The sequence below is a fragment of the Onychostruthus taczanowskii genome, unplaced genomic scaffold (assembly GCF_017590055.1).
Source record: "Onychostruthus taczanowskii isolate IOZ18803 unplaced genomic scaffold, ASM1759005v1 scaffold6, whole genome shotgun sequence".
Taxonomy (NCBI): domain Eukaryota; kingdom Metazoa; phylum Chordata; class Aves; order Passeriformes; family Passeridae; genus Onychostruthus; species Onychostruthus taczanowskii.
In genome coordinates, this window is record NW_024503679.1 from 10,006,255 (window position 1) to 10,024,009 (window position 17,755).

At 41.0% G+C, this 17,755-nt stretch overlaps 1 protein-coding gene across 2 annotated transcripts in view; it reads right to left on the reverse strand.

Annotated features, from left to right (window-relative positions):
- IL16 (interleukin 16) overlaps nucleotides 1-16,452 on the reverse strand; it is a 30,943-nt gene extending 14,491 nt beyond the window's left edge. Inside the window, exons 1-6 of one of the 2 annotated variants that reach the window (XM_041418667.1) lie at nucleotides 16,403-16,452; nucleotides 11,952-12,357; nucleotides 3,917-4,053; nucleotides 3,140-3,248; nucleotides 1,524-1,617; nucleotides 923-1,065 (exon numbers count right to left, since the gene is read on the reverse strand). In XM_041418667.1, the coding sequence (XP_041274601.1) occupies nucleotides 923-1,065; nucleotides 1,524-1,617; nucleotides 3,140-3,248; nucleotides 3,917-4,053; nucleotides 11,952-12,357; nucleotides 16,403-16,452 (939 nt within the window). Of the gene's footprint in view, nucleotides 1-922; nucleotides 1,066-1,523; nucleotides 1,618-3,115; nucleotides 3,249-3,916; nucleotides 4,054-11,951; nucleotides 12,358-16,402 lie in introns of both variants that reach the window. The other variant, XM_041418666.1, reaches the window with a different exon arrangement.
- Between the last annotated feature and the right edge of the window lie 1,303 nt (nucleotides 16,453-17,755).

Below are 17,755 nucleotides of genomic sequence, written 5' to 3' on the forward strand. Positions count from 1 at the left end.
AAAAACACACTCTCCAAAATGTATCCCTCTGTCAGACCAGGGTGACTGTTTATTCTGGTATAGGTCTTCTGAATCTGAAACAGGAAATTTTCAAATTTCTTTTGCTTCTGTGTAAGAAGGTGTATTTTTTATTTCTGTTTTTGGGGGCTAGCAATACCCAAAGCCAGGATGCTGCCGAAGAACCTCTTCAAACGAGCGGGATGTGCCACGCAGGAGCTTTGAGGAGAAGGAAACCCAGTGAATCCCTGAGGACCTGTCTGTGCACTGGGGTGTGGTTAGGTTGGGGTTTGTGCTCTGGTTTGCAGCCTCGTTGTTCCCGTTAAAGCCTTGGGTCCCTCAGGGTGCGTGATGGGCCAGGAGAAGGCAGGGAGCAGCAGGGAGGGAGGTGGGAGCTGAGTGTGAGCAGCTTTGCCTCCATCTCCTCCTCCAGGTCTGAGCCTGGGGACCTTTAGCCATAAATACCCCAAACATTTCCCAGCCTCTGATGGTCACTTGGCATCCATCTGGAGAGCACAGGAGCCAGTCTCCAGCCTCCTTTAACAGGTGTTTAAATCTGTCCCTTTCAGTGGAGACCATGGTGAGTCCGTACCCTCTTGTGGCCATGGCTGGGCCAGCACAGGTGCCTGGGGAGACTGAGTGGCACTGGGGCTCAGAGCAGGGTGGTGTAAACCACCCTTGGGAATTTAGCCACACAGTGGGAGGGAGAACCTGGAGAAATGGAGGTTTGCTGGTACGAAGCCTTTCCCACTCTCCCACCCCTCACGGAGGAGATGTTGGGGGCAGAAAGCAGAGGAGGCAGAGTGACCATCGCCCTGGCAGGGCCTGCGGGGCAGAGGGGATCTGGCAGGACGTGCCATGGTCATGCAGAGAGCCCTGCTGGGCACAGCGCCGTGTGTTTCCCGGGTGGCTCCGTGGCACTCACCGGGGCTCTCCCTGCAGGGCAGTCCAGCTGCTGTGACAGCGATTTTCGGCCGGCGTGGAGGGCGGGGGGCTGGCGGTCCCTGAGGGGCGCAGCTCGGCGGGGCGCCGGGCCCTCCAGAGCCCCGGCCCAGAGCGGGCTCGCACCTGCCGGGGTGGGCAGAGAGCCGCGTTACTTTCAAGGGTTGGGCACCTTGTACAGGCGTTTTAGGCAAATGTTACTCAGAAATGTTTTTTCCCTTTGTTAAATCTCTTTGTGAAGGGATTGATGTTTTCAGCTGTCACTTTGGCGACAGCAATTAATGTTAAATATAGTAAAAAGCATGCATTCCCTACCAAAAAAGTGTTGGCCTGTTTAGAATACACCATAAAAAAAAGCCCCAAACCATAAAATGCAAACCTTATGCACCAAACCTGGCTGCAGGATGTTGTGCATACAGCAGCTGATGATTTTATGCATCAGCAATTCTTAGCTAAGGATCCCAGAATAAATTTGGACAACATTCAACATTTCTTTTAGCGCTGTAGTACCATCACACAATGGGGGCCTGTGATCTGCACCCTCTGAGTATTGCAAGAAAACAGATTATTGCTCTGCAACTTACTGGTGGAGTTACTGCGAGTCCGCTGGCATGCAGCCTTACCGTGCAGAAAACCATTCTGTATTTCCAAAGGCCTTTCCTTACGTGTTGTTGTTTCCTAAAACAAAACAAACAGAAACCAAACAAATGAAACCCATTGCTATGCAAGAAATTTCCAAAGTGATCTATTCTTAAAAAACAAATTTCTTCTAATTTGGCTTGCACAGATTTCAGCCTAAATTTATTAAAAAAAAAAAAATGGAGCAAAATTCATTATTTAAAATAAATAGGAGGATAAAGGGGAATGAAGCTCAAAAGTTTGCTATGAAAATGATTATTACAAAGTAATAAGATAGAAATAGATTCAGGTCCTTAGATAAAATGAACAGAAAATTAATTGGACACCCCCAGTTGGTCCAGACAGATCAATAGCTTGATGGATGGGTAAGAAATAGCCATGCTTGTCTCATTTCTGGAGGTAGCTCATACTTTTCAGATACTCAAGCACCTTAGGGAGGTATTAAATTCAAGAGGAAAATTCTTAATCCCATCTGTGCAATGGAGGATAGGTGTCTAACTTCTGATTCAGAGAGATATTTTTTAGTCAATATACAATCTGAGCATTTAAAAACCTCTGAGGACTAAGTTTAACAGCTTTCAAAAAATCAGTACCTTCCAGCTGGAATCTCCTGTTGCTTGTGAAAATATGGCCCCTAATTCTGGCATTTAAAAACTTGTAGATTAAACATTCAGCTTTCTAAATGCAGAACTTTTGGAAAATAAGTACATGATCACATCTGAATAACAGCTGATGTTAGGAATAATTCTCGTTGATTCCTGCAAGTCCTGATTCTGATCTTGTTTCCATGACACAATTATTTTGATCCTGAGGGAATCCCAGTTAAAGGAAGAATATTACTAAATATAGACACCATATGGAAATTGATATAAATAAAACAAAATGCCAATTTTTTTCTGTGTTATTCTCTAGGAGCTGAGACAGGAGCAGTGTCAGAGTACATTCAGGAGTTCTGTTTGGAGACCACCTACGGCATGCTAATTTTCCTCTTGGACAGCAGGTGGGGGTATTGCCAAGTAGCAAAATCCTACTAAGTCTTTCCAGTCCCATTCCCTTAGGGAACTCTTCAGAGTAAGAAATACGGAGAAGATCCTTAAAAATGAATTTTGAAAATGATTTTGCAGTGTTTCTTTTGCCAAGCCAGCTAGCTTAAAAAGTCTTTGCTATTAACTATAGATCCTAGATTCACAGAACTACTTTGTTACAGGGCCTGCTCTCTGGCTTCTCTGGGATTCATGGATCTTCCCTTAAATCCATTTCTGCCTTTCTTCAACTTCTAAATGGAAAATTAACATTGGCAAGCTGTGTGTTTCTAAATGAAGGGTTTGAACAGCCCTTGCTAGAGCTTCCCAGGACCTTAGCCTCCTCACAGCCTCTGTTTATCTGGGAAAAAGCTGTGCTAAAAGTCACCAGAGTCTGACCACAAGAGGTTTTGGGTTTTGTCAGGAAAGGCAAAACCATCTTCAAATGTCTGATGAACAAACTCCCCTCCTCTCTAAAGTAAATGTCCAGTCACCCCACAGTTGCTCATGCTTACTTTGTGAGCCATCATGATGTTCACCAGCCGTGTTGTTGGGGGAATGAGAGACTCAGCCTCCTTTTTGGACAGGTCTTTCAGTGATTGTGCATTTAGTGCTAACAGTTCATCCCTTGGGCTCAGGCAACCATCCCTTAAAGGAAGAAAAGAAACATTTGTGTATTATTTCACACAGAATAATATGTCCCTGTTCCATGTGCTACTTGTCTCACTATCTGAAGAGTCAGCTGCAGTTCTCCCTTTGCTTTGACCTGGGCTGCCATGAGGTGCTTGGGTGTGTGGTACACCCCATCTCCTGCTAGGATTTTTCCCTGTTGCTGCTCTCTTCTGGCTAGTCCTGGTGATCACTGGCTGCCTGATGATCACACAGCTGGCAATCAGGCAAGATATTCCTCCCTTCTCACTATCTTGCACTGAAAAATTGATCAAAAACTACATTTACTTCCTGACAGGAACCTTGGCTCACATTGCTTTCCATAGCTTTGTGGGACTGATGCCAGCCTACACTGCCCTTTAACAAGGGATCATCATTTGAGTACCTGATGTTGTGGACACTCTCTTCTTCCAGGTTTTATTTCTTGGTGTAATTGAGCAGCATAGATCCCTGAGTGGTCACAGTTTTATTTTTCTACAATCTTGACCTGTCTCCAACTGGAAGCAAGGTAAGGAAGGATTTCCAGACATCATGTCTTTTCTCTGGAACTGAGCTTCAAGGCATAGCTTGTCACAAAAAGCTGGTTGTGCAAACTCTGTGCAAACAAATGTCTCCGTAATAACTTGCTAACTCCTCATGTACTGTACCTGTTTGCTGGGCCTTCAGCAGGCACATGGCTGCCTGTTAACCCTTTCCAGAAAGATGCACATCTCGGACTCCTGGAGAGCTTGATTCCTGAGCTGCTGTTCCCTGATGTGGAACACAGCCTGCAGATGCAGCTGTCCTGATCCAGAAGATGAAAGGTTGCATAAGCAAAAATGTACTAAAGCTGTTAAAAGTTACTTACACTTATTCTGAACCTTTTCAAGAAAGGCTTTGAACCAGGTTGCCTCCCAGGAGAGCAGGAGCCTTTAACACTGTCCATTTGAGAAAAAAACAATGGTATTATAGAGTCAGTGTTTTACAGAAGTTATTTTCCTTAGGACTTTAGTAGCTTCTGGCTACAAGAGAGAAGAATTACAATATAGTGTCCCTTTGCATGGGGGGGAACAGAACAAATAACAGACTTTTCATAGTAACTGGGTAAAGTTTGCCTATGCTAACTATTGTAAGAATAGACAGGGAGAAAAATAAACACATGCCAGAAAATTAAATGCTCTGGAAAACAGAGGAGGTCTGAATGGAAAATAAGTAAAATAAGTGTATACAAAACACTAGAATCTCCACCCCTGCTGCTGACTTGTTAAGTGGGGGCAGGGGACCAGAGAGGTCTATAGAAGTGGAAAATTTTTTGTCCACTCCAGACTGGTTGAAATTGCTGTAGTCTGCATTGCATCTGGAGGACTAATTGTAAGCATATCTTTAATGCAGTTATGAATCATTAACACAGGGCCATTCAGAAGCAGAAGTAGTGCTTTGAGACATATATGGAAAGCAAAGAATGGAGCAGCTAGGCACAACATATTTGACTGGGAAATACACTCCTGTGGCACAAATGCGAACACCTAAAAATTTAAGAGACAAGGAAAGCTGGAAAGTTAGCGCACAATTTCTTTTCCATTTGCTTAGTATTTCTCCTGATTCAAGAGAATCATTCATTTCTCACTTATTCTGCTCCCAACTGAACCCACCTCCTCTGCCCTCGCCAGCCTCTCCATACTCCACAAAGTGAAGAGGGCTCTCAGTGTATCCTGGATCCAGGCTTGTTCCCAAGAGATTTGTGTGACTGAGGTATAGATTTCTGAAGGGGAGGCAAATTTCATATGTTAGGACAGGCCACAAAACATAACAGTGGTCAACTGTCTGTGTTGCTCCCAGGGCCCCTGGTCAAAGTGGCATCAACTATTTCCAGTCATCTGTAGTCCTCTGAGAGCCCAAGGAAAGCTGTGTAGCCACTTTCACCATCAGTAGGGTTTAATTTCCTTCCTAGGTAGAGTTCATCCAGCCCTGAGGATGAGAACCATTGTGCTGCTTCACCAAAAATCAATAGGCATTGCATCATTCCTAGCTGACAGCAAACACAAAATGCAAATTACAGCAGTGTCAATAAAGGTCATTATCTTTCAGGCTGACTGCCGAAGCCTGGCTCCCATTCTGAAACCTGCCAGAGTAAATCTAAGGCTGTGAATGAATGAAATATTTAACTTGGGGCCCTAGGCTGAATCCAGTAGGTAATGGATGAGAGCTATACTTGTATTGACTGACTCGTTAACTCTGTGGGTTTGCTTACATTCCAGATTGTCTGCCTTTGATGAGGAGTGTCTGAATTTTACGAAGCCTTTTTTGTTCATGAAGAATTTTTCTGGTGAGTAATATGTTGGTAAGGATATAAGCATGGACAGAGTTCTATCTTAAACCAGTTGACTTGAACTCTAATATTAGTTTTGGAGCTTTTATATTTATTTTCACCCAAGATAAATATCTTGGGAAATACTTACTTGAAATCAGGATTACATTATGTTCTTTTTTTTTTTTTTTTTTAATCTTATAGCAGTTCTTTGAGGTCTTCGGCACAGTAACAAAATAAAGATTAACATTCTGATGCCTTAAAATTTGAGATCTTGAGTAGCAAAAAATGTGAGTTCCCTTTTCTGTTTATTTGCACTGTCCTTTATTTCAGGTAGGATTATAACATTGCAGGTCAGATTCTGCATACATGGAGCATCCATTGAAACTCACAGGGTTTTCAATAAGGTGGTATGCTTGTTGTAAAACAAGAGAAATGTAAGATAGATATTAAAGATGGGAAATTATTCTGCCATTTGGCTGAGTATTTCTGAGATGTCAGCTGCTTGTGGATTGGGGCTGTTGTGAAAGAATAATGGTATTAAAAACTCAGTGTTTAAAAAAGTAATTTTCTTTCTTTTCCCTGTAGTCAGAATTCAAGTTTGAACTTGCCAGCTTCTCTTCTTAGGTGTCCCTACTCTTGTGAGATGCTCCCTTGAAAGAGACACATATCTTCCCATAGACACCTGTCAGACACACACACACAACTTTGCACAACTGTTCTCCACACTTCATTTTATTGATTTTCATAGGCCTTTTCAGATTCCCCAACTAAACTCTGTTAAAAGCTGAGTCCTATGGCTTGTTCACAGTATATAGCTACTGTGTTCATCATGTTTATAAATATCCTCCTAATTAATTGTCCAAAAGTGTTGTGTCTCTGCCCAGTTTCACAGGACATCACAGAGAGCAGTGGGTTTGGCTCTGAGGTTTTTCATTGCAGCACCATGAAAATCTTCTGGGGAAGAGATTGTATTTTGTACAATGGGACACATGCCAGGCTGGAAATCTGGGTTGTATTAGGACATCCATGTGAAACATCACCAAATCAAAACTGATATGAAGGTTTTTCTAAGAACTGTATGTTGCATGTACTTAGTCACTAGGAAAGTAGAGGTTAAATCCCTTGTACACAGCAGAAAAATCCCGGGAACAATTTTTGTTTAGATTTGTAGTCATATTACCCAGTTGGGCTACATTTCAAATTAGCTCCGTGTCTCAATCATTGCTGCAATTCATTTAGGTGAATTACTTAAAAAAATAAGTTTTTATTGGTCTATGGACATATGGTAAATATCTGTATGTTGTCAACATCTGTATTTTTTGAGTCCTGGATATAGATCATTATATTCATATCCAAGTTATTGCAACATGACAGAAAATTAACAAAAGCTGTTCTTCAGAAAAATAAATGTTTGACCAATTATTGTGCCCGCAGTCAATTTGCTTTGGGTTTAGTTCTTTAATATTTTTTTCCTGTCTCTGATTATTTTATGCATAGAAATACTGCTGATGGTTCCAAGAGTAAAGACAGTATTTATTTTTACATCCTTTTTAAAGTGTTCTGTTTCTTTTGAAAGGTGATTTGTAGGTCTGAATACACTGAGTACTGAAAATTTGCTAAAAGAAGGTTGTCAGGTTTGAGATGGGGGCAGGTGGATCCTAGGTCAAACTAGTCTCTTCATCATTAGAACATATATTTAAACATATATTTCAGCCAGTGAAAAAACTCTCTGCTTTGTCTTCCAGAACTTCAGGACACTGAGGAAACTTTTATCTGCGTTGTAAGTTCCACTCAAAGCAAAATTTGTATTTAAACTGAATCTGCTTGGCTGAAAGATAAAAATTAAAGGAGTTTAAGAGCCTTCTTGAATTTTCCACAGGTGAGAATAGATTCTTGTGTTTTGTTCTGGAAAAGTTATTTTTACATCCAAGCCAACTCTCTCTTCCTGTTCCCATTTTTTGTCATCCAAAATGCAAAGCTTCTGAGGATGTTTTTTATCTGCCATTTAAAAGATTCCTTTTTCCTTCATGCTTTCATTAGACATTTCTAACCCAGAGTCCCATCTCAAAACGTCTAATTCCAGATGTTGTTTAGAAATAAGGGTAACCATGGCATCTGTGGAAAACTGAAAAACTTTTGTGCACTCTTAAAGTAAGACACAGTAGTTAGATTGTCTGAATTGAAATGTTATACAAGGCTAGTTCAAATAAGGTCTTGGACTCAGTTAACCAAGTGCATGACAATGAGCTAATTGACTGCTGGTTAAAAAAAAAATAAAAGGAAAAATAAAAAGAAAAAATATATCTAACAGCAGTACAATAATGTATTAAAATATTTAGTTTTTCTGGTCTTTCACAGTCTTATGACTGTGAAATGGCTGGGGTTTCTGTGAGAATATGGTCTTTGGGGATTTTCTTCAAGGAGTAATTTTTTTCTGCATCACTTCTGACAGAAAGGGCCAGAGTCTCTCTGGCATAAACTCACCCTGCTGGCTCTGATGTACCAATGCCTTGGTCTTTTAAAAATATTTATAGTAGATGTAATTCATTTTCCCAGCAGCATATTCCCTTTGAAACCAGTAAAATGGCAGAAGCTAGAAAGCCAGGATGAGGCAAGGAGCAGGGCATGAGACCAAGTTTTGTCCTAGATTGACAATTCAGCACATCTGATGTTACAGAAGGACCTTTCCCCCATCATCTGCCCTTTGGTGTGTTTTCCTGGGAGCCTTTGCTGGCCTGCATTTTGCAGCATATGCTGTATTGATGGAACAGCTCCTTTCCCAGGATGACCTGGTGATGTGCACCAAAAGCAAGAAGGCTGGGCAGACAGAAAGAGAGAAGTGTGAAAACTGAGGAGAACACAAATATCTAAATAAATGCAGTCTCTTATCCTGGCTTTGGTTTTCCATCCTGCCCGTGGGCTTGTGTTTGAGACATTACAGTCTGTTGCCATAGCACTTGTCCTGGTACCAAAGGGCCAGCTAACTGGTGTTTGCATCAAGGCAAGTTAATAAAATCATGTTCTGCTGCTGACCAAAGTAGAAACATTTCCTTTTGCCTTTTCTCTTCTTCAAGCAGAGAGTCAGGGACTAAAGGAAAAAAAGGTGCAGAAGTTTCTAGAACCAAGTAGAGCCATGCAGTCAGGTCAGCTTAGTTCCCATATTTATTTCATCTGAATTCAGCCCTTTTCTATTCTAGTTTATTCTAGATGCTATTTCAACCCTGCTACCAGCCCCACTGGTAGCTCTCAGTGCTTCCCAGGATTTTGGGGGTGTTGGAAAGATGTAAAGGAATGCTTCTTGGAGTAGTAGAACTGCTTCTTGCAGCAGCTCTCACACTCAGCACAGCCTGCTGTTCTCTAAAGGAGCTGATATCATCTATTCCTGCCCAGTTCTCCAACTGGAGTGATTTCATTCTGAGCAGGCAAAGACATCTTCCACAGTGTCTGCTGTGTCTGTGCTCAGGATATCAGATACTGCTTACCATTTCTTTGGTTTCTTTTCTTTCAGGCCTTGTGGAAATTGCTGATTTTGTGAGAAGCAAACTGTAAAGGAGATCTCTTGTTTATACAAAGACCAGCTGGCAGTCCACCATACCATACCAGACCAAGCACACCTCATCTCAGAAAGTGTCTGAACAAGTGACACCAGGGTAACCCTGGGCCTCTAGACACAGCAAGAAATAGTCAGTGTAAGTGAATAGTGGGTCACAGAAGCCAAATTAATTAAAAGACTGTTCATCTGCTCTCATTGCTGACAGAACATTAAAGGAGGGGGAAAAACCCCTCTGTTATTTAGTCCTGCAACACTGATTTGCTAATAATTTATTGCTTGTGGTGAATCCCATGCAGTCAGTAGAGTATGGCCCAGAGAGGCACTTAAGGTTTTCAACAGAAAAAAAGGAATTTGCATTTTGAATGCATTTTGGTGTTACAGGTTCCCCCTTGCTCTGGAGAAGAAATGCGCAGGGAGCATTAAATCATGCAGCACTTTTACACATTTTTCTCTCCTTCCTTGTGACAGCAATATTAAGTTGTTCAGTTCTGTGGGAGTTATTAACACCTTCAGAGTCACGCTTGGGGCTGGAGGTGCTGGAAAGCAGAAGAATAGTGGAATATCCTCAAGAACACCACAGAAAGAATGGAATCAATTTTCTTGAACAAAGGCAAGGATTCTTCAGCTCTGAGTCACACATCATGAATTTCTGAAGTGTCACATTTAGATGGAGGAGAGAGAATTACACTGGAACATGAAAAAATGCCTGTTTGACTTCTTAAAGAGAGAAGGCTTAAGCTTTGTAAGATATGTGGTACAGGAAAATTGTTCTGACAGGCTTCTGCCTGGAAGGTAGAGATCACTGCTTTCATACTCCAGGGGGAAAGCCTCAGCAGCACAGGACAGGGTTGGTATGGCTGTTACCATGTTCATCCTACTTAGCAAGCCAAGACTTGAGAATCCCTCATTGATCCATGACTCTGAAAGGTATGGAAGATTAGCAAGTAGCATTTGAAGAGGTTTAGATTGCCATGAGAGCTCTGGAGTGGGATTTTAATGGTACTCATAGTCTACAGCAGCACTAAGCAACCCAAATGCTGCTGTGAGGGACTGAGCTGCTGTCTAATTTATGTCAGCATCTGACACACGTTCTTCAGTGACACTGATGCTTCAGCCTAAGGGTGGATTTATACCCTTAGCAGTTCTATTTTATATGTGCAAAGGCATTGTGGGACTTACTCTATTCCCCAGATCCAGCTGCTTGCCAGCTATAAAAGCAGACAATCTAAACTTCCAGTCCGAGATAAGATACTGAGGAGTTGCAAGTGAGTATGGATCACAGCAGTTATTGGAGCCCTGCACACTCAGGAGATGTGCAAGGAAATGGACTGTGGCAGCTGACACATACCTAAGTGCTTCAGCTTTTGAAAAGAAAAGATGGGGGAGTGCACAGAGGCCAGCTCCTTCACTCACTGAGACAGCAGCAGGGTGCATAAGGACTGTTTCCAAAAAGGAGGAGTTGGCATGGTTTTGCAGGGGACTGAGTTTTGGGGCTTGGGTCTTGTTTTCTGTCAAAATGCAATAGCAAGTTGGTTTGGTTTTGTCTTCTTGCTGGGACTTTGCCAAGGGTGGAAACACCTTGCATTCATCCTGCTGCAGTCTTTGTGATGCTGGGCATCTGTGGTCATTATCAAGGGTAAGGGGAAATTCTGATTTTCAGTACCACTTGTGCCACTGTGTGTTTAGACATAGATGTCTAATTTTAGCCAATACATATTTTATTTTATATAAAATAAATTAGAATATACAAGAAAAACTGTTTAGGTGAAAGAATCAGTTCTTTCAGATAAGCATGCATCTGCACAGATAAAAGGCATAAGGTAATAAAGGAGGTGCCAAGATGATACTTGCAGTGAGGTCCTTTTTACACATGACAGCAACAGGTAGAGAGAAAGTGGAAAAATTATCCTACTGAAAGAACTTTCTAAAGCCATCTAAAATATATTGCTCAGACTGAAAAATTGTTCAGATTGTTAGGGTTCACATAGCTGATTAGAGAATAGCATTGTAATATGAGGCTCTTAGACTTTTTACATCTCTAGGAAATGTGACATCTCTGGTGGTTTTAAAGCCATCACTACCTTCTTCCTGAATCAGAGGGCAAGAGCATCTGCCTACTGAATCTCCTGTGTCTGACACAGTATTAATGTAATTCATGCTTGCATGACTTGGGAAATATCATGGTATCACACTACAAGAGCACTTTGCTACAGTGACAGGTTTATATTTTGAGCTGAAGAGTCTCTTGCAGACAGAATATGCCAGATGTACTTGTCTGAACACTGATAGTGGCCTAGAGGCACTGATTTCAGCAGACTGTGCATCAGCAGAGTGCAACAGCACAGCAGGGAAGCCAGTATATTTTCATGCCTTTTATGCAGAGCAGGAACACTGCAGGTTCATAGGCTCTGAAAAAGCCCAGAAGAACCCTAAGTTCCTGAGAAATATTAATTAATCCATTTAGGAATTACTGCAGCAGGAAACTTAGGAACTACTGCAGCAGGAAACATTACAATACACAGCACAAGTTGCCTACCTTGGTGAGGAACTTTCTTCTCGTGTTGTTGCAGTTCTCATTTGCTGCAGCTTTGGACTGGAGAATGCTGGTGACCACACGTGGAGGATCAGGTGGGCTGTCCTCTGCCTCTGATGTGCATGGCAGCTGAGTTTTGGGACAGCAGTCAAAATCCTCTTGACCCCATTCATAGGCTCTGAAAAAGCCAAGAAGAACCCTAAGTTCCTGAGAAATATTAATTAATCCATTTAGGAATTACTGCAGCAGGAAACTTAGGAACTACTGCAGCAGGAAACATTACAATACACAGCACAAGTTGCCTACCTTGGTGAGGAACTTTCTTCTCGTGTTGTTGCAGTTCTCATTTGCTGCAGCTTTGGACTGGAGAATGCTGGTGACCACACGTGGAGGATCAGGTGGGCTGTCCTCTGCCTCTGATGTGCATGGCAGCTGAGTTTTGGGACAGCAGTCAAAATCCTCTTGACCCCAGCTGGTAGAGATCTCAAAGGGATCAGGGCATTTCTCGTCGGGACTTGACCCATCATCGCTGGTTTTGGCATTGCAGAGTATGAGTGATCTTGAAATGGAGCGAAACTTTCTTGACTTCCTGTTCCCAGCATTGCTCTTTTGATCCATCTTCAGAGAGCTGCTGCTCTTTTTTCTGTCATTCTCCCATTTATGTGGCATGATACTTTCAGTAGTTTTCTCTGCTTCTGTGGTGCTAAATATCCTCCAGGAAAGGAAATATAAAAGTAAGTTGTAATATACCCTACTTTCTCCCACTTAATAACCTACGCTACTGGAAAGCCCTAATGAATAAATCAAATCAACAGAGCCTTTCAGTCTGAGAACAGCCACGTGATATCTCATGACTTGCTAATTCTGCTTCTGTGCAGAGCTCTCCTAGATCCTCCTTCACCTTTTCATTCTCTTGCCATGCTACCCAAGCAGAGTGGAGTGCTTTTAATAAATGTTTGTGATACTGGCATTGTCTGCTTGCTTTGGGCATCTGCTGAATTTGCATGTTGAAATCCCAAATTGAAAAGGAAGATACTTTAAAAGCATTACTCTATCCTCCTAATATTATTTGGAAAGAAGAAGCTCCTTCTGAAGTTTGATTCATGAAACCACTATAATTCAAAGAAGATTAATCAAATTGTCAACTCTAAATTCTCTGCCTGGCACATCCGAGTTGTAAGTGCTTTAGCAAAAGTCAATCTTAGCCTTGAGAGAGTAAGGAATGTCAGGCTGCCATAAAGCTTCCACCTTTTCAAACCAGAACTCACTTAAGACTGTGCATTTAAGAGTAACAGAGGGATCCAGTGAAGCACTTAAGATGTGAATATCTGATTAGGGATTGAATTCTATAAAGGAATACAGCTCCAGTACATCAATCAAAAAGTGTCCTATTACAGAAATGGTTTGTTTCAGCACATGATTCAACATATAAAATTAAGGTAAATTAGAAAAAATAAATACAATCAAAATACAGCAAAACTTGGAGCTTTTGTAAAATGAGTAACATAATGAGCATTTTAAGATAACAAAGGGGTTAAAAGTCTCAAAAAAAACCTTATAGAAATGCTTTGGTAGGTATGTGTCAGCACTAAAAATTCGACAAGAGGATGTCTAAATTAATTACTTTGACACTCTCACCTAAGTTTTATCATAATATTTACTACACAAACTTTTCTATTCTCCTCACAGAACCCAACTGATGCTAATGTTGCCATTCTAGAGAAAATAACAATTGAAATGTAAGTACTTGCATAAATCAAAGATGCTGGTTATACACAAAACTGAAAATCAATGTAATTTGAAAAGCACTTCTCAGGTATCCTATTGAGAGAAAAATTTTGTCCGTTGTGCTCTAAATTGGGTTGTTGCATTTGGTTTGGGGTTTTTTTCCCCCTGTTTTTATGCAGAATTAAGTGTATATATATATATATATATATATATATATATATATATGCACTTTGTACCTGAAGTTCCACTGATGATACAGAAAGAAAGGCAGATTTTCTAAAGGCTCCTTACAGCCATGACAATAAACACAGGCCTACAAACTCAGACCAAGCCAGGATAATAAATCCAAGTCAGCATGGTAAGAAAGCTGCAGGATTATTTTTCTTGGGTTTTTTTTCTTATACAATTAAACAGGAAAAACAAAAGCAGATGATAAACACTATGCCACTGAGCATCTGCCTAAAGGAGCTATATGGCATTGCTGGAGAAATGCACAGTTCAGAATGAATCTGAATTTGCTTGAATTTGTAAAAATAAAACAATTTTCAGGTGCAGCAGAGATGTCCCAGGGAGAAGGATGGCTTTTTGAATAGGTAATGATTCTACAGCATTCCATCATGTTTTCTGTCACACCAGTCCTATTATTGCTCAGCCCTTATGTCTCTTTTCCCAAAACAAAATCCCTAATTCTCCAGAAACTCATTCCCTGATTATTGGAACTCCAGAGATTTCCTAGCAAGACACTGTTTCAGGGCAAACTTTGAAAGTAGCCAAAAAATGTCAAGTTTCCTAAAGCTGGTGTGCTTTCTGCCCCTCTCTGTGTGTCTTGGGGATCCTCTGCTCCTGTGGGAGTCTGACCCCATTGGATTGGAGCAGGGGAATGGAAGTCACTGGGATCCCAGCCTCCCTGACATTGGCAGAGGGAAGCTTTCAGGGTCAAAATGGATTTGCATATTCTCCATCCCCTTCAATTCACAGAACATTCTACTTTTTTCTTTTTTTCAGAGTAGCCTCTCTTATGAATGAAGAGTTTGGTGTGATTGAGAACTGCACAGCCATGCTCTCTTCCTGTGACACAGAGCACATGAATGTAAGGTTTGGAGATCTTGTTTGTGACTTTTTTAAAAATGCACCTTTTAGTGTTTTGATAAGCCTAAAGCCTTAGTCTATCATCATATATATGAACTAAATTTTTCAACTTGGAAATCCCTGTTAGCATCTCCACTGTATTAGGAAATTAATCTTGTTAAAGTCTGCGATGTTGTGTTCCCTGTATGTCTAAATGTAAAAATGCAATCTGGCCCATTAGACCAGAATGTGGAGTTGAAAAAGAAAGAATGGCTGGGGTGAAGAGAATTTCTGCAAGTCTCTACTCTAAGCACCTGGGTAGGAAGCAACAGAGCTGGAGGTGAGTGGAATTTGCATCACTTGAAAATCTGCTATAGGAATCAGTGCTTCTTCTGTGATACTGGAAATTGCTATTAGAGACTGGTAACACCATCACAAATGTTCCCAAGCTGCACATTCAGACCTAAACAATCCTGCCTGCGTGGGGAAACTAAAAGAAAGAACACTTTTCATTCAAGTATTTCAATTTTGTACAAACATTAAACACACTCTTACTTTTCTCAAAGAGGAAGAATTTTAAAAGAGCTATTAAGCATTTGGATAAGCAGAGGACTTGATAGCTTAATGGTCAGAATGCAGCTCTCTGGAGACTGGCATGCTAGAATGAAGTCCTTTCTTGCTCTGCCTGAAGCTAGTGGGCTTAAGGGAGAACTGCCATCAGTACTAAATGGCCAAGAGGTGCCTCTCTGGTTCTGCTAAACATCTGGGATGCAGGGATGATGGAAGCACCTGTTGAAACAGTGAAGGAAACGCGGGTCTAAGTGCATCCTGCTTTCCCATCCCGCTGTAATGCTCCTGAGGAATTTTATCTTATGCAGAGAGAACTCTTTGCCCTGCTCCATCAGCTGTTTCCTCCTCCCCCACCCCCATGAGAGCTTCATCCACTCAAAGACCAAGTTTAACCCTGAATGACTTACCCAATCCCACAGTGAGACAGGGGCTGACGTGAAAATAAACCCACTAGACCCGAAGACTTCCAGTTAAATACTTGCTCTTACTATAAGTATTAGATCACAAGTCCTAACTAAGACAACATTCTTTCCAGAGCTGCTGATTCAGGGTTGCATAAGTGACAAAAATATAGAAGGTATCAAAAACATAGTCTGTAAGTTTTCCAATAAAAATATCCAGAAATGTTATTTTACACAGCATACAATATCACAAGTACCAGAGAAGCTTTGTGATTCATTGCTATCTTCCACCAAATTTAATTTGAGATATTGATGGCATGGACAATTACTTCAAAGTCAATTCTCCAAACGATTCATCTTTTTCTCCAGTGCACTCACTGCTTGTCATTTTCTTTTGCCATTCTTATACCTCCAGCTTGCCTGATGGAAGCTGTCTGTGGTTTGTAATGCAAACCAAATGTTCCTTCTATGTTTCATTTTTTTTTCCCCAAGCTTTATTTTTCCAGCCTTAAATCTTAAAAGCCCAAACTTAGACTGTCTTCTGCAAACAAAATACATGATCTGAGCTGTAGCCATTTGGTTCAAATTTTTGGTTGGATATTAAACCAAGCATTTACAAGATACAAATAATTTGGTGTATCTCCCAGATTGAATGTGAATGCTCTGCTGTTAACCAGACAGTAGAAGACACAGGACTTTACTAGCAAGAACAAGATGAATTTTACATTAGCAAGTGCTAGCAGCATCCTCTTTTAATCTAGATCTTGCATCCTAATTTAATCTAGACCTTGTCATTTTACTCAGATTCATTGCTACGCAGTACTTATAGCACTGAAGTGTTGCACATGTCTGGGGTTTCCCCACCCTAGGCAGAGCTAAAGATTTGGAAGTTTTCTAATAAAGAGTAAGAAACTCTCAGAGAGCAGAATTAAAAAATTATAATTAAAAAAAACCTAATGGTAAAATAAAAATTTAAAAGGAGGAACTTACAACAGCGAGGCAGACAAACCTGACTCCTGCAGAAGGCTGTTCCTCTTCATAGGCCTGGCAAAAAAAGACAGAGTGAATAATTGAAAACACACTCTCCTGGTGCCACGTGACTCAGTTTCAGTAATTGTGCTCAGTACATTGGAACGGAGCTATTGTTTCCTAATTGAAGAAAATGTCAGCAAGGCTAGATAAACAAAAGCAATGGGATGCAGTTTTGGGGAAGCTGTTTCCAACAGGCTCCCAGCTACCCGGACATGGCAGGACCATTTAAGGAGTTTGTGTCATTTGTTTTCACCCGTCACTCTCTGGCCCAAGGTTTGATGGGATTCAGGCATGTTAAACCCACCTGAGGGGAGTTGGGCAACAGCAGAGTCTGTGCTAATCCAGTGAAGAAAGTTTTCTGTTGGAGGCTGAGATGGCAAGCATACTTCTTGTATTTTTCAGCTGATATTTTAACATTAAGCTAGTAGGAGTTTCATAGACAAATTCTGCTCCAGGAGCAAAACATAAGAGGTGCCACTTTTGAATGCCAGACCTCTGTATTGTTCACCATGAACACAATCTCTTTAACCAGTTCTTAAATACTTTCCCCTTTATGGGCTAGACTGCAACTTTGTGATCCCACCTGATCAAGGACTCAGAAAAGTGTTGTTTATCATACAGATCATGTCAGTCCCCACCTGTTGATCCTCAGTTGTGCTCAGACAGACATAACGAAATTGCTGCAAAAACCTGCTTGCTCTCAATGAAATTGTGTGATAAGATTCATAGGGTGTTTGTTAAATTTTAAAAAAATCCATAAAAGAATTTTACCTGGAACAGTTAATGTTAGTTTATTGAAATAGTCAGGCCTCTTTAGAGTGTTTTCACAAACCATAAACCTCATGCTTTTCAGGAAAATGTAACCATAAACCTCACCCTGTCTGGTCATGGAAATGGTCAATATGAGAGTGCTTAGACACCTGCTGCCCACTGTGTTCTGTGTCTTGAATGCTCTGTTACTAACCTTCCAAAGGAGGAAGAGGAATTACAGAAGAGGTTTAAATTCTTGCACTGATAGGGGCTCATGTTTAGTGATCCTATGGCTTCTAGGAAAAACATGGACTGTAAAGACAAACATCTGTCCCATGACAATTATTCCATACTGGGAGAAACGGGGAAGATGAAATCTCTGCTCTGTACAGTGTCTACAGGAGTCCTAGAAAACTCTGTCAGTGATAATTCTGTATTTTAAACATTTATTGAGAGAATTTGACATTATTTTCCTAACATTATGTTATTGGGATATTCTTTCCCCAAAGGAAATCTTCTCTAAAAGACAGAGGTTATACCTGACTCACTGGTTAACAAATG